We start from the raw sequence: 20514 nt of genomic DNA, 5'->3' as shown, positions 1-20514 counted from the left end.
CAAAACTTATGCCATGTTTCTGCCTGTAAAGGAAATGGGTCTCTAAACAGCAAAAACTAGTTTTCTTCAAACCATTTTTTCTTCTATTAGTCTGAGGGGGGAATGGAAGGAGAGGGGCGAAAAGTGGAAGTTTCAAAACTGGGAGGCTTCTGTTTGAAATGGTAACTATTTCTACATTACTAGTAACAGGTCATGAGCTTTAAATCTGCAATAAATAAAGGCCTGAGGAGTGTTCAGAAACACAGTACAAGCTTTATTATAAAAAGATACTCCTGTTTGTAAATTAGAGCAATTTATTACATTCAAGAAACAGTTTATCCAATAAATTTCACATTACACAGTCATGTAAACATCAAGCAGTTTTCAACCTAAATATATTAAATCAAAAAGCCCACCATACACAAAAGCATGGAAAAAACTCAATTCATGTAAGTGTAGATTGTTGCATAAGCAGTAAGCAACAACAAGACTGGAGTAACAGAAAAACCACAAAGAACTGTTGCTTACTTGAGATTACTAGCTTTGTGCGGTCTCATTTAGGAGATAAAAGTGCAAATACCAAAAATACCTTCACATTGTTCCTTACCATTTAAATGCTTCATCTTAAAAACAGTATTGCATTCTGTTTTTTTTAATGGACATTGCCAATCTTCAGGCTAAATGAAAACATACTAATAGATGACAATTTGCTGCCAGCTGCCCACCTTAACTATGAAGCAAGAGGAACAGATCTTATTGCACTAATGTGCAAATGTTCATAGTGTTTTCTTCTTTCTTCAGTCTGTTCCTGTGATTCTCAATGACATAAGCAACTGCTATTAATTCAGTTAGCTATCACTGAGCATAACACAGCTCCCACAAGCCTAACTGAAATGTTGTACTATTTAAAGATGATCACTGACACGTAAGGAAACAAGGGTTTCTTAAAATGACAACTGTATTGCCAAATAATCAAATTAACCAATAAAAATATGGAGGACATTGGTTGTTTCTAGTTTAAAATACTTTGTCTCTTAAAGTTCTGATCAAATTCAAAACTAAGGTCCTAATTAAACACTGACTGACTGACAAAGAAGGCACTTACCAGGTATTGCAGTTTAACTAGGAAACTTTTAACATTCAAATATACTAAAGCTACATGAATTTAAGTAAACACCAGTAACTTGTGTTTTCCAGCTAACAAAAAGCCCAGAAATCCCTCAACAGAGTGACTGACATAAGAGTGCAACTTTTATATAGTTGTTGGATCTTAAGATGACAGCAGAGGAAACTTGTAATATTCTAAGGCAGCATGTCACTCATTAATTTCTTAATCAATCTAAACTGACTTACATCCTGGCTGGTCTTTCTTTAGTATATTTTACATTTAACAGTATGTATCACCTGATGTACAAAAACTGCCTATATACATTTAAATACAGTTGTTGAAAGGGGGTAGTGAGGGAAAGCTGGCTGTTGTGCAAGTACATCCCATCACCAACGTTTTCATTGCATAATAACTAAAGTGCTCAAATTTGAAGAGACGGGTGATCACTCAAAAATACTGGGTACTAGGGGTCAATCTGAACATTTTAGGAATGACTTACAGACAAGCTTATTACTAAGTAATTTTTAAATGTATAACTTGATTCTAGATTTCCACATGACATTAGTCAAAGCAGTTGATGACCTACACTACAGATTTGGTTTTGTCTACATATCGCATTTCTTAGTTTCAATTTTTCCATCAGTTGTCCTGTGACAGAGAAAAAGCTTTACGCTACCCCAATTATTTGAGTGTTACACTCTGCCACTCTTATATTGTATCACAAGGGAACCCTCTGATCATTTATATGATATATATTATAAATATATTTAAATTATTATTTAGGTGCATGTATCATGCAGGAATTTATACAGTGAACTTGAAATAAAACCTCCACATTATGTAATCTCTCTACACTGAGCAGCCCACTGTGGAGAAAGCAGCTATGATCACAAACTTAAAGTAAGTTTCCGATTATGGAGCCCAAGTTTCTCCATGGAATTTGGATTTCATTTTCACTACCAGGGTATAGACATTCTTGAGAATGACCTTGCTTACATTACCTCCCTCTTCAAATTGCTTTTTCTTTTTGTCTGTCGTCATCCTCACTTTATCCCTCCCTTAGCACAAAAATAAAAAAAAGTTAATTTAGCCTTTCAGTCTCCCAGCACTGGCCCTATTGCTTTGTTTCATGCTTGTTTTAATGTTGATGGGAGAGAGGAATGAAATTCCTGATTCCTAATTCAGTTTAAATGGTTTATTAAAAATATGTATGCTGGTCAAAAGGGTTTAAAAAAATTTTCCTCTGGCTACAAGATCACTGGCTGTAAAGAATGGAGATGCCAAAAGAGATGCTCTAGACTTAGTGAATAAAGCCTTAGTGAACTTTCTTCCCACCCATCACTGGCTTACAAGAGGTTATACTAAACAGGGTTTATAAAAAAAAAAACCAAAATAGAATTGATGATTCAACAACATACTGTGTTTAGATTTTATGTCAAGTAAAAGCTCCTCTTTAAAACCAGTAATGGTTAAAGCTTGAGTATCACTTAGTAAAAACCCAGTTGATTGACAAAAAAAAGTCTAAAACGCCTCCAAAAGGTAGTTAAGCCTGTTTTGTTTCAAACAACACACATACGTGGACAGCATGTCTGTGTCAGATTTGCTGTTGTTGTAACCGTTTCCGTTCAGGATCCTACAGCAACAACAGATCTATTACACCCCTTTGTAAAAAGTCTGGAAAAAAGCCCCAAGTATGAGAGACTCACCACCTTTCTTAACATGCTTATTTTTAAAGTCATTTGTGGGATTTTTGCCATCCATGCACACGTTGTTGCACAGAGTATTCATGCTTTCTAATTATTAGGCATAAATAGTATTAAATGGTAAGTGCTTTATTAGTACAGAATTTCAATAATATTTTCAGAATGTAACAAAAGCTTATCCTAGACTTCCTTATTTAAGCCAAGATCTCCACCAATACAGTTCAGCTGTTATTTTCTATACTGATCTGCAGGCCAAACTCTAGTATTGTAAATGCATATGCAGAGCTGCTTCCATTGACTTTATGGGCGGCCATATGCATTCAAGGGTAGAATATGGTCCTTAACAGTGTAATGCTTGTAAATATTTAAGTAAGGGAAGGAGAGAGCTTTCATGCAACAACTGAAACAGCATAATCCAAGTTTAGCAATGCATTGATATAGCAGGTGTGATACTACAACAGAAGCTATGAAGATATAAATTAAAAAAAAAATCTAGTCAGATTACCTACCAGTGTTTAATCACAGACCAGGTAGGTAAAATATACCCTTCTGAACAGACAACTCAAGGAGCAGAACCAGTCCATTATTAAAATGTGTCTGTCAGTATCCAATTATCTTATCCTGCTCCCCTCCTTTGCAGAAAAAACAGGCAACACACTGGCATTTACACTAACATTATGGTGTAGCAGGGAGGGGGAATGTCTTCAAGATTTCATTGTCTCTCACCATAAACTGCAAAAGTTTTCCAGTATGGCTAGGTCTTGCTCCATTTCTTCCCCTCAGATTTCAGAGGAAAGTGAAATTTGTAAAGGGGGGTGGGGGGTAAGAGAGAGAGAAGAGCGGAAGCAGTCATAAACCCAAACTTCTAAAAAAAGGTTTCTGTACCACAACAGAAACACTCCAAATGTAAATAAGCAAACTGCAACTCTTACTACAAAAGTAAAATTACCAACAAAAGTCTTAACTATCCAATGAGCAATACAAACAGCAAGTTTTGATCATGCAGCCTCAGAGAAAGCTGCCTTCAAAATCTGGGTTTTCAAATAGAAGGACTGCATTAAATGGAAGGCTCCAAATTAATTCTAAGCAACACTTTCGATATTTGTCTGTTCTTGGCATTATGGCGATTTATTTATTTGCTAGCACTCAGTGTTTCTCCCCTCCCCCAGCATGGTATTTCCAATCTCTCTCTCACACACACACACACACCCACCCCCGCCCCCCAAGATGTTCATGAAACACTCCACTGTACCTCATCTGTGCAAAACATGGACCTTCTCTTAAGGCAGCTTCCAAATACATCAAAGTATCTGAAACATTACAATGTTACCAGAGTAAAAAGCAGAGGACACCAATTCAACTTGCACAAAAGAAGCAGTTATAGGTCACCCTCTGGTACCTTTCAGAACTTGGATTGCACTCAATACTGTGGCTGTTAGAAAAGGGAAGGTTTCATTAGTAACTAACCTATTAATTTTCCAGAAGTAAACAGCTATTGAAGTGTGCCATAAGCTAAGCTTTGTACACAGTCAGTTTTGTACTTTTTGCTTTGAAAAAAGATATGTATTTTCCTTTTCTAGAGAAGTATGTGCTCCCACTGGATTTTTGCTATTAACTTCAGGGAAAGCCAGAACAGATCTTTAAAACTTTTGTTTGAACAATTTGATTTGAGAGTTAAGGGCCTCAGTCAATACTATGGACTAGGGGTTCCTGGTTACTAAGAAGGTAAAATTGCCTTTGAAATTTAGCTTTGGTATAGGTAAAGTAATTACGCTACTGTGTATACTGCTTGTGATACCAGTAGCTTGTTATCAAACATTGATTGAAGAGTAGCTCATAATGGCTCAACAATCAAGAGTTAAAAATTATAGCAGGTCAGCACAACTACTTTGTAAAAAACTCACTTGTCCTCTCTCTCCATCCTCTCAAAATAAAAAATGCAGCAGATGTGCGACAAACCGTTTTGTTCTTCAAAGCAACCTTGGAACAAGTACATAATACACATTTTTAAAAACCTCCCTAAATAAATATTTTATTCTAGTGTAACACATTTGATGTTTCCATGATTTAAAATGAACACAAAAATCTATATTTAAACAACATTACATGAAAATGACAAAGCCAGGCAATTCCCAGTCAAGGTCAACAATACATCCATTAACTATCAACTTTTCCACTTTCCCAAAAGGACAAGGACACAACCGACAGCTTGTTGTTTAACTTATTTCCTGGTTTATGTTACATACCAAACTTTAAGTGCCATGGAATATGCCCTTCACTAGATTCAAGAAGTTCAATATTCTTCTCTCATTTCTGATTTGTATGAGTGTGATCAGTTAAGATCACTGTGTCCTGGTCTATTCCTGCCAACGAAGGATTGTTCTAAAAATATGTTTAAAATACTCCGAACAATCTCACTTTAAGTTACATTAGGGTGCCCACCACTTTCTTCGAGAAACTGTTTACAGCCACACATTTAAGAAATGTTTCCCATATGTTTAGTCTAAATTGCTTTTAGTTCCATGACAACACCTGATCGTATTACCACAGACTCCCTCTTTAGTGTGTCCAACAGACACGTTCTTTGCCACTCCAGGATGCATGGTTGCAGACTAAAATAAAAAAGCATAACCTGGGATTTGGCAAGCACGGAGGCTGAAACACTTGGCTTTGTACCACTATTAAAATTCTGAATCTCTTTACAAAAACAGCTTATTTGATTGTGATTACCACCTTACAGAATCCAGGCAGTCATTTCAAGTAAGCAGCCTACCATTTCCTTTAATCGTTCTTCTCTCTGTCTCTATTGAATTGCTTTCTCCCTGGGGAGCTAAGAGCAATCACTGGAGAAGAATTAAATATGTTTGAAGGTGGCTGCATGGACACTTTAGCTGGGGACTCCCCTGGGATCTTTTGAGATGTCTCTACCACAGACTCTCTCACTGTATCATTCATTTCAATTACTTCAAAGTCTGCTTCATTCCATTCTCCTGCATCCTCTTCATCTTCCTCATCTTCATTAAATTCAAAGTTGGACAACAAAGCTTTTTGGTCCTCGTTCCCACCACCATCTTTTAACTTATTCTCACTGGGAGAAGTGGCTAATTTATACATCACAGGAAATAGTACTGCTGTCATTACAGATGTTCCCAGTGCAGCATACATCATCACAGGGACATTGTGAAATTTTCCTCCAAGAAACCCAACCACTGCTGGAATGCACATCTCCCCCAAGGCAGCACCAACTATAAGGAGAGAAGCAGACTTTCCTTGTATGGTGGTGTACTGTTCAATCCAGGAAATGCCACTGGGAAAGATGGTAGCCATTGAAGCACCATACACTGCTGTCCCAACCCAGAGCGAAACTGGATGCTTACTGAACAGTGCCAGGAACAGAGAAGAGACAGTGGAACCTATGACACTGAGCAGAATCATAGTACCAGGGTATAAACAGGTAGCAAAACAGATTGCCAGTCCTCTGCAAGCTGCAAATGCTCCCCAAAAAAGGGAGTTCAAACCAGCTGCTTCACTTTTTTTCATGTCTGCATAAACCTTTGCATAACTGAAAATGTAAGAGCCATAGGTGACCTCTGCTCCTACATAGCAAAAGAAGAAAAGGAAAAGGAGAATGAGAAGGGCACAGTGGTATTTCGGAATTTGGCATTTCTGCAGAGAAGCTTTTGCTTTATCTCGCACTGAGCCGGTCCTTGAATACAGAACAACAAACAACAAAGAAACTATCAAAATATAGGTCCCAATGAAAATGTAGGACCACGTAAAGCTCACATTAGAATGCAGTGTCATTGCTGATCCAGACAGTGCATTAGGTATATCGCTCGGAACAGAGTGGTTTGTCTTTTCATCTTCTGTTTGGACTTTAGGAGATATGAAGCTGCCCAATGCCATTTTTGCCAGGATTGGGGCCACAAGGGCACCCAGTGCAAAACTGAAGTGTAAGGCCTGCATATGTGGTCCAGCGTCTGTTCCCCATGTATTCAATGCAAGGACATTTCCACCTGCAGATTAAAGAGATGAGGATCCATTTATTTAATATGGAAACTTAAGATACAGTATGGTTTCTTCCCCGTCAATCAGTTATTTAGTTAATATGTATCTAGTCAATCTGTCAGAACAATCTACAGTGGAAGCCGATTATAAAGAACTTCTTTTATAATATACCTGTTTCAGGGCATGAAATGTGCAAACTGCAAATCTAGCTAGAGTGAAGCTCTGCTTACAAACATTAAGCAGTAGAAGGTTCCACTGCACATGCTGGGTTTTTTTACCTTTTTATCTCAAGAACAAGAACTAACTCAGTTCAAACAGTGTTCCATTTGGCAGCATTATGGCATTCCAGATAAAGCTCAGGATCTTCTTTGACAGCCTATTTGTGACACTCAGTTCTAGGCTCTCTTCTCAGCAGATAGCATCAAATTTGCCTTAGAGATGCTCACTCAGACCTTAGTCACACAAATGGGTTGAATAAGTAGTTAAATTGAGGAATACTTGGCAATCTTTCCATGCCATCCCACATACAGTCAAAGATATACCAGCAGATTCATTCTAGAGATTATTCCAGCCTGCCATTTACCTCACCATTTGCATGACAATCAGGAAAAAACTGCTCTTACGGTCTTCAGTATGGATGATATTACTGTAGTAACAGCAAGAGAGAGTAACTTTAATGGCAAGTGACAATGAATATGAACACAAATTTAGTGTAGCATACATACACCATGCATGCTAGAAAACAAAACATACATATTCCTCCTCCTTCACTAAGTGAAATTTAACTATTTTAGCAGGCCCTAAGCCTATCCTGACAACACAACATGCTTGCCATACAAATTGGAAGTCTTAATGATGAGCATAAACTCAGCTCTTGTGGATCTCTTGCACCTCATGAGTGCAAACAGTTCTCTCAGATAGATACAAGGGGAGTTGACAGACTCCGAATGACTCATTCAATCCACAGGACTTCCTGCAGCAGGGAAGAGGATCTGTTCACTTACCTGTGTCTAGAACACCCATGGAAGTCCCAATGACTGACATCAGGGCAGTTAACAATAGCGCTTTCTTACACCATGGTATGGCATACAGACCAACTGCTGTTCCCAGCATGGTTAACCCTATAAAGGTAATCCAAAATCCATACTGAAGCTCCAAAACAGTCAATTTATTATAATTAAATCTGTGTCTTATGACAGACTGCTTACATTTAAAGCAGTCAGGTTAGACTGAATTAGTGTTCATGAGAGCTGACTGAAAAGACTTCGATGGAACCATTTTTTCCTCAGAAATTGTGTTTCTGTTAAAATCAAAACGTCACAAAAATCGAGCCAAATCTTCTTTTTGAGAAAGAGAAAAAAAAAGTTCTGACAATGTAAAATGGGATGTTTTGAGATTTTTGGAACAAACGGTTTCAGTTTTTCATTTTGAAGTGATTGTTTTTCATTTTGGTTTTTATTTTATATTACTATCTAGTAATGCAAAATAATTTTTTTTGAACATTCTGGTTGTGTCAAACCAAGACATTTTGATCACAGAACAAAGCTCATTTTAGATTGGAAGATTTCAAAATTGAGTTTCATTTCAATTCTAAACAAATTCAAATTTTCAAATGTCAAATTCTTCACAAAACTGAAATGTCATCCTCTGACCAGCTCTAGTGATCACACTAGGCAGTCCTCAACTAAACTATGTTCTCCACTTACTCTCAATGCACAAGTTTAGCTTCCATTAACATTAGTAAGTTATAGGCCACATCATAAATAGGCTCTTAATTCATTGTAGAGTTTCAAAAAGAATAAGCTCTGTTAACAGAATTTATTAATTTAAACTTAATAACCTATGAGATGTGATCTTTTCTCCATTGCTTATCCAACTGAGAATTGAAGGCATGAGAATTATTTCTCAAATTGACAATACATGAAAAATTAAGACAAAACCTAGGAAACAGTTCTACAGCTAACTGTGTTTAGAGCTTGCCATCAGTTCACCTTACTTTTGAATATGATAAGCATGACAGATTTTGCTTTATTAGTTCAGGAATCTCTGTTTCAGGTTTCAGATAAATGTGTCTTCAGTTTACTTACTTGCCTCATGTCTGACAGATAAATGAGAATCAATGAGAAGCAGAAGATTAGTAATAGATTTTATTCATAAATTTTGTGCATGTCAGGGTTTAATGGAACAGATGAACAAGCGGGTGCAGTGTATTTTAACAGAGGTTGAGTTTGCAACTTCTTTTTTTTGTAAAGTTGTAACTCAATTGTGTGAAATGGTATCACTGACAGCAATACAGATGATCAGATGTGAACCTCAGCTGAGCTTCTCTCATTTTTCTCATGGAGCTTGTGATGTGGCCATTATCAAATTTGATTTGTTTTACATAAATATAGAAAAACAAAAATCCAACTCTGCTTCTTTTTGTTTGAGCAAAAAGGCATCTTTTATTCAGTTCTGATAGTCATAGATATGGTCCTTTGCAATTCAAGAGCAGCTATCCTATTAGACTTTCCAATAGACTATTGCTTCTACACAGAAAATATCATCAAATTGTATATCAAATCACTAGAAGCACAAATATATAAAAGGAGACAGGAATGAAACTGACAAATAGAAACAGAATTTCATCATTTTTAATTACATCACTCCTGCAGCAGTGTACAATGTTCTTTAAAGGAGTATGACAATACTGATGATAGCATACATGCAACTTTCATCCTACAAGGCTGCAGGGTAAAGGCCAACAGGATACTTGCAGGACACCCCAAGGTAAGGGAGGTGAAAGCTGGCTTGAGATATATTTTTGAATACAACTTTCACATTTTGTTACTATACCAACCCCTCTGGAAAAAGTGAAGTTTATCACACTTTAAAAAGATATTAAAGATTCATCAAGCTATACATTTGTCACATACAAAAGATTATTATTTTGAGTACACTTACCCAAGAGGAGATGAGGGTTCATGCAGTCAAAGATAATCCCTCCAATCACTGAACCACCAAGGTACCCCAGAGAACGACCCATGAAAATGTAGTAAATATCACTGACATTTTTATTCACATTTGCAGCCAAATCTTGAAATGTAGGTCCCAGGATAGCAATGCTCATACCCTGAAAAACAGTGGGGATCTTTTGTTTGTTCATTTTAGAGAGCGGATGGTAAACAAAATAAACTCTCACCAGCAGCAAGAAATGACATATGTTACTAAGACTTTGTCTGCAAACAAAAATTGTACCATCTTAATTAAGTCACTTTAGAAACTGATTTAGTTAAACAATGCAATCTAATGTTGGGGGCACCCTTATTTTGGTTTTAAAGTGCCAGTTTTCAATTTAACTTATAAGTTGGTAATGAATTTCACGTAAGACAAGGCTGAAATAAGTTGGCAGGTTACTTAGGGTATGTCTACACTACCCACTTTACAGCGCGGCCACAGCAGCACTGTGAGGTGGGCAGTGTAGTCATGCTTTATGGTCGGGGGGGGGGGGGGGGAAGACCTCTCTCAGTGATAAAAAATAACCACCCTGAACGAGGGGCAGTAGCTTTATCACCAGGAGCGTGGCTCCCGGCGATAAAGCGCCTGTCTACACTGGCGCTTTTCAGAGCTAAACCTTTTGTCACTCAGGGGGGTGTTTTTTCACACCCCTGAATGACTAAAGTTTTAGCGCTGAAAGTGGCAGTATAGACAGTGCCTTACATCGTAAACTCTTCAAGGCAGGGACAGTCTTTTTGTCTGTTTTTGTATAGCACTAAGCACAATTGAGTTCTAGTCCTGGACTACGGCTCCTAGGTGCCATGGTAATACTGATGATGAATAAGGCTACAATTTAGTCACGGAGGTCGTAGAAGTCACAGAATCCATGACTTCCAGCAACCTCTGTGACTTCAGCAGTTGGGAGCTCCAGGGTCCCCCACCACCCATGGGGCCAGGAGCTGTGGAGTACCCCCACCGCCTCTGGTGGCCACCGCAGGCAGAGGGGAACCCCGAGCTCAGGGGCAGTGGAGGCCGCATGGGAATTCCCGGCCGCAGTGGGGGAAACCCCGGGGTCCCAGCTCACCATGAGCCCCTGGCCCCCATGGGTGTACCCCACAGCTCCTGGCTGACATGGGAGCCGGGAGCACCCCACAGCTCCCAGCCCGCACAGGCAGCAGACAACCGCCAGAGCTGCAGGCGGTAGGGGTATCCTGCAGCCTCCAGCTCCTTCAGGCGGCTCCTAGCCCCTGTGCAGCTGCCCCACTTCAGGCGGTGTGGGGATGCACAGATCCCCATTTTGTCCCAGATATTTTTAGTAAAAGTCAGGGACAAGTCATGGCTTCCGTTAATTTTTCTTTTATAACTGTGACCTGTCCCTGACTTTTACTAAAAATATCCAGGACACAAAATCTTAGCCTTACTAATGAATAATAAATATTAAATATCACTTGATGTAATCCAAATCTGTTCTACCAAGATCATCTCTAACTTTACATACACATTTTCTTTTAACGGTGTGAAAAGCACCAAGTGCAAAGTGAAATTTAAGTTTTACTTGCAGTCACCTTTGGAATAAGCTTGTGGAGCACCCAAGTGAGTTTCAGGCAGGGAATACTAAGTACCTCATTGTGAGAATAAGACCAAAGGAAAACTTGGCTGTATGGAGTACTTGTGGCACCTTAGAGACTAACCAATTTATTTGAGCATGAGCTTTCGTGAGCTCACTTCATCGGAGCTCATGCTCAAATAAACTGGTTAGTCTCTAAGGTGCCACAAGTACTCCTTTTCTTTTTGCGAATACAGACTAACACGGCTGTTACTCTGAAACTTGGCTGTATGGGACATTCATCATTTCAGTACCAGCAATGTGCTCAGTACTATGCAAAATTAAAGGTTCTTATACAATCCAGTGCTATAGAAACATTACTCCTCAAGCAGCTGAGCACCTGGGATACTTTCACCTGCCTGTGTGACAAACCAAGCCCAAAATACTATCTAGAAATTACCAGGACGCCAACTTGGCTGAGCTCAGCCCTAGGGCTCTATCAATGCGCTCTGTGGTGCCTCATTAGTTTATTACTATCTGAATGGTGTGGAGAGAATGAATAAAGCAGTGTTATTTATCCCTCTACGTAACACAAGAACCAGGGGTCACCCAATGAAATTAATTGATAGCAGGTTTAAAACAAACATAAGGCAGTATTTCTTCACACAGCCCACAGTTAACCTGTGGAAGATGTTGCAAAGGCCCGAACTATAACTGGGATTTTAAAAGATATGGGGCTAGAGGAACCATTGCTTTGCCCCAGTATTGCAGGCCTTGTTCTCACTAGCCCCGCACAGGGACCTGCCCCCGGCGAGAAAGGGTCTGCATATGGCCCTCCCCAACCGCACCGAAGAAGGGGCTGCGCCAAATCACCACCTGCACCAGGTCCGCGCCCCGGCACAGGCGCTGCCGCTCGGGGGCGGCTCCTGGGACAGCGCTGCCCGGGCGGCTTTGCCAGGGAGTCGCTGCCCGCCAGGCGGGAGGGGAGATCCAGGCCCGGCCCACCCCCGCTCACCAGGCCCAGGAAGCCCGCGCACAGCACCCCGGAGATGCACCATCGCAGCAGCAGCGCCGCTCCCGCCCCGCCCCGGCGCCTGCCGCCGCCGGCTACGATCACCTCAGGCCGCGGCGCGGGCTCCGGGAGGAGACTCGGCTCCGCCGCCGGCCCCTCACCGCCCCGCAGCGTCTCCTCCGCCTCCGGCCGGGCGAAGCGAACCTGCTTCTTCCTGCCGGCGCCGGCCATGGCTCCGAGTGCGGGGAGCGGCCCGGCCCCGCCCCCGCGGCGGCCACCGAGACACCGGCGCCTCCACGAACGTGACGCGCGGAACGAGCCAGGGACTACAACTCCCAGCGTGCACCGCGCCTCCCCGCGCACTCGCCCCGTAGCTGTGGGACCTAGCCGCCCCGCCTACCCCGGTGCACGCCGGGAGCTGAGCGGCGGGCTCGCAGTCGCGGCCCGCGTGTAGACGTTGCCTGGCAGCCGGGGGACCCAGGAGGCCGCTTGGCCCAGGTACAAAATGGCGGCAGATTCGCCTTCTCCTCCCTAGTCACCAACCTCGTTGTCGCTTCGTGGGCACGTGAGCGCGCAGCACCGAGCACAGCGGCCGGGCGCGGCGCACGTGGAATGTAAACCTGGCCGCCTTGGCAAGCCCTGGGGGTTACAGCTCACTTCAGACTGCAGGCCGTGGAAAATACAGGGGGGAGATTTACACAGAACATGAAACAATGGGTGTTACCATACAAACTGTAACCAGAGTGATCAGGAAAGATGAGCTATTCCCAGCAGGAGAGAAAAAAGACCCTTTTGTAGTGATAATCAAGGTGGGCCATTTCCAGCAGTTGACAAGAACGTCTGAGGAACGCGGGGGGGGGAATAACACACTCCCAGTCTTTATTCAAGCCTAATTTAATGGTGTCCAGTTTGCAAATTAATTCCACCTGTAATTGTTGAGAGGTACTGGCCCATTGAGCAGCCCTGCTCCAGGCTCTGTTCCTAACTCTGCCACAAACTTCCTTTGGGAACCTGTTTGAGCAAGTCACTGACAGGCAGAAGTTTTCCAAAGGCACGCACTCATTGTGTGTGCCTAATTCACGACACCTAGGACCAGTTTTTATCAGTAATGAGCACTCACTAGTAGTTAAAATAATGGAGAGTTGCAGCTTCTCAGTGCTTCAGACACAGCTGGTGAGGCACTGAGAGGCATCACTGCAACAGAGCTCTTAAACAATAAAGCAACCAAAATTCGTGAACACTTTCAAAAATGTTAGCAGTACCAGCTCAGTGCCTTTCTTACCTTACCCATAAATGGGAATAAGGAGGCAGTTTCACTGAAAGGGTGTCCAGCAGACACATTCAGTAAAGCTCCACTTCCACAAAGTCCACTAGCACCTGATTAACTGCTCATCACACTGTTTCAAGTCCCCTTAAAGTCAATAGGGTTTTAGTTAAGTACCACTTCAATGCTTTGATGATTAGGAATAAACTTAAATATGCATTTACATAGCTGCCACATCAGCTCTGTGTAAGCTGGAAAGCTTGTCTCTCTCACCAATGGAAGCTCGTCCAATAAAAAAATATTACTTCACTCACCTTGTCTCTCTGCTATACTGTAACATGGCTACAGCAACACTGCATGCAAGATCTATGACATGTTCAGATAGTTTGATCTCCAAAGGCTCATAGCCCAGTAAATTAAAACCATCTTTTTTTCATCAAAACCCTTAAAAGCCTTTAGGGCTGCCAATTTCCATGCCTAATTTCAACTCTTGGTTCTCAGCTATCAAGTTATTTACAAAAAAATGAGATCATGTTTTATAATGGGGAAAGTATCTTTTTTCACTCTAATCTCACTCAAAAACAGATTAAACATTTTCCCCCCTCAGACTTTCTAGAATTATTTACCCTTTGATTAAAGGCCATGTTTGGAAAATTTCAGCCTGAAAGGTGTACATTTCAGACAGTTGTATGGCTGGAAATGGAGTTATAATGGAAACTATTATAGAACAGAACCATAAGGGGTTGTGAACAGAGACTACTGGAGGGAAAAAAATCAACATTTTTCTGACTGAATTATTACTGAATACTTTGAAAGCCACTGTTTACAATAGAATTACATTCAGTTTATAAGGAAAGATTACAAGTGATGTAGTTACTTGGCTGTGTTGTATTCCAGTGGCTGGCATATACCATTTGTGAGCTAAAGTAAATATAACATCTCCCCCTTTCAGGTGCTCACCCTGATTAACCTAGCAAATGCCATTTTGGACCACACTGTACCTACAGTTATTCTGAGTACAACTCTGCATTCCAAAGTCTTAAACTTCATATTAGGAACTAAACACCCTAACTCTCTACGAGAACATGCACACACAGAGATATTATATAGTGTATATTTACAGAAAGGGAGGTTCCTACACTCGCTCAGATTTGGAAACACCTAGCCCTAATCTAAACTGCCAGAATTTTATATATATTTTACCTGTACAGAGAGTGAGCTTTTGAATAACAGTGTCTGAAAGATTTTGTGGGTCTCTTAGGGTTTGTGTACATGGGGAAATTGACTGGCATAGCTGTTCCTAAATAAGTACAGTTTTCCATTATAGCTATAGAATAATTTATAGTAGAATAACTTCCATAATAAGGCTTCAGAGTAGCACCCGTGTTAGTCTGTATTCGCAAAAAGAAAAGGAGTACTTGTGGTACCTTAGAGACTAACCAATTTATTTGAGCATAAGCTTTTGTGAGCTACAGCTCACTTCATCGGATGCATTCAGTGGAAAATACAGGGAGGAGATTTATATACACACAGAACATGAAAAAATGGGTGTTATACACACTGTAAGGAGAGTGATCACTTAAGATGAGCTATTACTGGATACAATTAACTTAGGCTTGAATAGAGACTGGGAGTGGATGGGTCATTACACAAAGTAAAACTATTTCCCCATGTTTATTCCCCCCACACACACACAAACACTGTTCCTCACACGTTCTTGTTAACTGCTGGAAATGGCCCACCTTGATTATCACTACAAAAGGTTTTCTTTCCCCGCTCTCCTGCTGGTAATAGCTCATCTTAAGTGATCACTCTCCTTACAGTGTATATGATAACACCCATTTTTTCATGTTCTGTGTGTACATAAATCTCCTCCCTGTATTTTCGACTGAATGCATCCGATGAAGTGAGCTGTAGCTCAGGAAAGCTTATGCTCAAATAAATTGGTTAGTCTCTAAGGTGCCACAAGTACTCCTTTTCTTTTTCCGTAGTAAGAGTCCACACAGGGAGTTCTTCCAGCATAGCGATAGTGTTTTAAATGATCATCATACCTTATTCCTGAATAACTTCCTCTTAGGCAATGGTATTATGTTTGAATATAACATAGGACATTAAAGGCCTGATTTTCACAACTATAGATGCTAACATAGCATAGCACATTATGCATATGATTATCCATGATTGTGTGCAAACTGAGTACTTGCAAATAAGCAAATATGAAATCCTGTGTAGAAATACTCTACTAGCAATCTCGCTAGTTCATTCAATTTAGATGTGATTGTCTGGACAGTTTTGAAAATCAAGCCTTAACAGTACAGCAATTTATAGCTTTATGTTTCTTAGAGGGGCTGAGCATCCACAGCTTCATATGAAGTCTGAGGAAGCTGCAGGTGCCACCATTTCTGAAAAAAGGCCTTCTAATCTTCAAAACAAAGTTCCTTAAAATTTTCCCTCATTTTCTTTCCTCAATAGGAGTGTCCAAAATCCAGGTAACCTGAAGTGAACGTGGCAGAATATCTTTCAGATTCAAATACTTTAGTTGTGTGGTTTTATTTTATTGTATTGACTTTTTGAACAATAGCTTATCATATTCAGCTAATTTGTACTTGCAATATTATTGTATGCAAACTGGAATGGAGACAAAAAAGGTTACAGTTTAGTTTGTTAAGCTGTTGTGCTAATAACAACTTGATAAATGACTCTTGTACTCAGTCTCAGATTACTTAACAAACCGAACTTTGTTTCCTATGTTGAGTGTCATATTATGTTTCTGGTGGCTGCTAAGATGCATACCCCTGCCAGGTCCTTCTTTTATTCTGTCCTAGAGCCAAATTCCAATAAAATAACCCCACCCAATACATTTAGCTTTCCCATTACCAAATCCTTCCAGAATGTATTTGAGGAGCTCAAATGTATTTGCTCAAATGTATTTGAGCAATATTATTTATTGCTCACCTGGTTCTATAGGAGCTTTCCTTACAATTTTTATTTTCTAGCAGGGGCAGTGGCAGTACAGGCTTCTCTATACCATCCAGTGTGCCTCATCTCTGTTCTGCATGAGAGAGAGCTCTTCCTCCTTATTCATTCAGTCCTTGACTGGCAGTCCAGACTGCCAAAGGTCACAGGGCTGTCCATAAATTATATAACTTTTTTTTAAAAAAATTTCAAGATGCTCCCACCCCTTCTAACACTTTGTAACAATGAACCAAATTCACAAGATTAAAGACCCACCCCAAATGAGTTACATAATTTATGGACAGCCCCATAGATCAAATTTGATACAATAAAACTTGTCTGAGACCAACCTTTTTAGCCAGTATCCTATCTTGAGACCACCAGAAAGTATTCCCAGTGTATTGTAGTACAGTTTTGTGCCACCTTTACCAATAAGCTACCGACCCTTGTGACTATTCAAGACAGTTTTTTCTATATCTTATTGTAAAGCTAGAGGAAATTACCTTTTGAATCACCTCCACGTTATGCTATAACCACCACCAATGCCCTTTGTAAATCAGGGCATTACATTACTTCTCTAGCAGGACCTCTTATGTTTGGATATTTTTGTAGTTCTTTTTTATGTTCTGCTGGTGAGTACCTGCAGGGTTGTGCCTTTCCTCAGCTTACTCCTCTTTACACCATACGTTTTAGTGCCTCAGTGTTACAGCTGTTTACTACATCTATTATCTGTTGTCTTGTATTTGGATCACAAGCTCTTCAGGGCAAGGACAGCAACTTTGCTGTAAGTTTTTACAGCATCTAGCACAGTGAGGCTGGGGCCTGTAGGTACAAGCACAATACAAATAAATACAATATAATGATTTCTTCAAACACATCTCACCTATGTTAAAAGAACGTAAAGGTTGCAAAGTCAAGCTCTCAAAAGTTAGTTTTGGCATTTCCTATTTATGTAACTTTAATCCAGCCTCTTCTGTACATAGGTGTTATAATTTTGACAAACATCAGTCAGTGTTAAGAGGTAGAAGTACAACCCCTCTTCTGAGACACAGTCCAGTGTTAGGCACAAGAAAATGTCCCTTCTCATCTTGCAACCTTCTGTCTCATTCACTGTCTGGCCTGGACACTGCATAAGATAGAGAAGTATTATAGAATAAACAATATGTGCTCATGTAATTAAAGTCTGCATACATAAGGGGCTCAAAGTAAGATTGCACAGGCTACCTTAAGTTGGCATTTCTGAACTTCTGAGAGCTTGACTACAGGTTGAATGTTCTAATGGTTCTCTTCTGTAGCTTCTGTGCATCCCCCTGTTTGGGCTACTTGGACCCTCTCTATTTGAGAGCTTCCCTGCAATGCCCCAGATTGAGGTAGCCCCTCTTCCAGAGTGGATCACTCAGTCTGCCACATCATTCAGCTCCTTTGGCCTCAAAATAGGCTTTGCCCACTCAACAGCCTCACCTGCTGAGGCAGGTTGGACTTGCCTTCCTCAGCTGTAGGCTCCCATGGGTAGAACCTTCAAGAACTGGTCTAGAACCACCTGGTCTGTGATTTTCTCTATGGAACTAGTGTCTGGGCATAACCCAGACCACCAGGCAGCGAGGTCCCATAGTCTCTGAGCAACTACTTGTGGTTATGCTCTCTGTGGGAAGAGTTCATCCCAGAAATGGTGCTGGCATGCTTCAGAGACAGTTTCAGTCTATCCAAGAGATCAACCTTCACCACAGGCTATGAGTTTGCCTGCTTGTTGCTCACCACTTGTTGCTCACCAACAGAGCCACCCAAGTAGACTCTTCCCAATACACTGACCATTCATTCAAAGATACAGAGGAAGGCCTCCTGGGCATTCTCCGGCTCCAACGTTACCAGTCCGGGGACCAGCCAGCTTGAGCTACCCTCTCCAATACCCTCTCTGAAGTCCCCGGAGCTTTTTAGCCCAGCTGCTTCCGCAGCCACTCCTGTTGCTGGGCATCCTACTACCACTGTTGAGCAGTAAATTGTGCTGCTTGCTGTTTTTGCAGGCTTTCCATCAATTACAGGAGCAAGGTTTGAGTGTGTTGCTGCTGCATCATCACCAGCAGACAGGTCACCTCCTCCATCTTTCCAAGTTACTCAAAGTGGGTGAAGCGTCAGTCAATACTCACTGGCTTCAATTTCCCCTCAATTCCAGTGGCCAATTGCCTGCCCATATTCTCCACCATGTTTTACGGCATGTTGTTACCAGACCACCCCATTTCTGGCATTATGTGGTGCAGCAGCCACTCAGTCTGTTTCCCTGCTGGTCTTCACTGCTTCACCCCACCTCCACTGTATTCTGGGTTGCACAGACAACTCTCCATCTTGGTAATTTACAGTTCTACCTGTTCCAGGCACTCAAAGTTCAAAATAAGAAGGAAGCAACATAAACAAATGCTTCCTTTTCCTCCAGGAGATTTGCTAGGCAAAGTCTGATTCTGGCCAGCCTTCTGTCCTACAGTGAGAGTTCCACATTTGCTCTCTTTCTTCTGGATTACTGGCCTAGCGGATAGGGAGGAAGCAATAGACATGATATACCTTGATTTTAGTAAGATTTTTGACATAGTTCCACATGACGTCCTCATAAGCAAACTGGAGAAATGTGGTCTAGATGAACGTATGACAAGGTAGATGCACAACTCGTTGAAAGACTGTAATCAAAGAGGAGTTATCAATGGTTCGCTGTCAAACTGGGAGGGCATAGCTAGTGGGCTTCCGCCAGGGTCCGTCCTGGTTCTGGTACTTTTCAATATTTTCATTCATGACTTGGAGAATGGCATGAACCATATGCTTATAAAATCTACAGACGGCACCACGCTGGGAGGGGTTGCAAGCACTTTGAAGGACAGGATTAAAATTTCAAACAAATCACCTTGACAAATTAGAGAAGTGGTATGAAATTAACAAGATGAAATTCAATAAAAACAAGTGCAAAGTCTAAACTGGGTGGATCACAAATTGAATATATGAGTCAACAATGTGATGCAGTCACAAAAAAGGCTAATATCATTCTGGGGTGTATTAAAAGGAACGTCACAGGTAAGACAGGAGGTAATTGTCCAGCTTTCCTCACCACTGCTGAGGCCTTAGCTGGAGTACTGTATATAATTCCAGGTGCCACGCTTTAAAAGAAGATATGGACAAATTATAGAGAGTCCAGAGAAGAGCAACAAAAATGATAAAAGGTTTTGAAAACCAGACCTATGAGGAAAGGTGGAAAAACTGGGCACGTTTAATCTTGACAAAAGACAACTGAAGGAGGACCAGGTAACAGTCTTCAAATATGATAAGGGCTGTTACAAAGAGGGCAGTGACCAGTTGTTCTCCTTGTCTTCTGAAGCTAGGACAAGAAGGAATGGGGTTAATCTGCATCAAGAGAGATTTGGGTTAGATTTTAGGATAAACTTTCTAACTATATGGGTAGTTAAATTCTGGAATAGGCTTCTAAGGAATGTTGTGGAATCCCCACCATTAGAGGTTTTTAAGAACAGGTTAGCCAAACATTTGTCAGGGATGGTCCAAGTTTACTTGGGCTTGATGACCTCTTCAGGTCCCTTCCAGCCCTACATTCTTATGGTTCTTTTTAAACCCCTCCCCGAAAGCTTGCTTCCTACTCTAAGTGTCTTAATGTGGGCTAATTGAGCCTTCTGTAACCAATTAATCCCCTTCCTGCCTTGCATGGAGGCTTGTGTGCCCCATTATACAGCCCTTATCAGTCTATTAAACAGATGAGTCCCATCATATTTTCACAAACATAGGAGATGTCGCTTTTATCCAAGTTACTCCCTTTATTCCCAGCCAGAGAGCAATAAATGGAAGATGGGTGCCTGGAACAAGCAAGCCTTTGATTTCTGGACTTCCATCCTGTGATGGGTTCTCCCTGGTGCCATCTGGAACTGGGGTACCAGTGAGCCCTTTGACCCACCAGCCTGGGCTCCCTCTCACACT

The 20514-nt window shown here is 41.1% G+C and overlaps 1 protein-coding gene across 2 annotated transcripts; it reads right to left on the bottom strand.

The window, feature by feature from the left end:
- Nucleotides 1-275: 275 nt before the first annotated feature.
- On the bottom strand, nucleotides 276-12569 carry MFSD4B (major facilitator superfamily domain containing 4B). 2 transcript variants are annotated; one of them, XM_074948248.1, is made up of 4 exons: nucleotides 12336-12569; nucleotides 9742-9910; nucleotides 7803-7919; nucleotides 276-6806 (listed from the first exon to the last, which is right to left on the bottom strand). In XM_074948248.1, the coding sequence occupies exons 1-4, from the start codon at nucleotides 12561-12563 to the stop codon at nucleotides 5572-5574; spliced, it is 1749 nt and encodes a 582-aa protein (XP_074804349.1). In that variant the 5' UTR covers nucleotides 12564-12569; the 3' UTR covers nucleotides 276-5571. The 2 variants fall into 2 exon arrangements, with proteins under 2 accessions (XP_074804349.1, XP_074804350.1); XM_074948249.1 differs by having other exon boundaries at nucleotides 12376-12393.
- Between the last annotated feature and the right edge of the window lie 7945 nt (nucleotides 12570-20514).

This window comes from Natator depressus, chromosome 3 (assembly GCF_965152275.1).
Source record: "Natator depressus isolate rNatDep1 chromosome 3, rNatDep2.hap1, whole genome shotgun sequence".
NCBI lineage: Eukaryota > Metazoa > Chordata > Testudines > Cheloniidae > Natator > Natator depressus.
The sequence above is the reverse complement of the archived record's forward strand: the minus strand, read 5'-3'. Positions and strand labels throughout refer to the sequence as shown.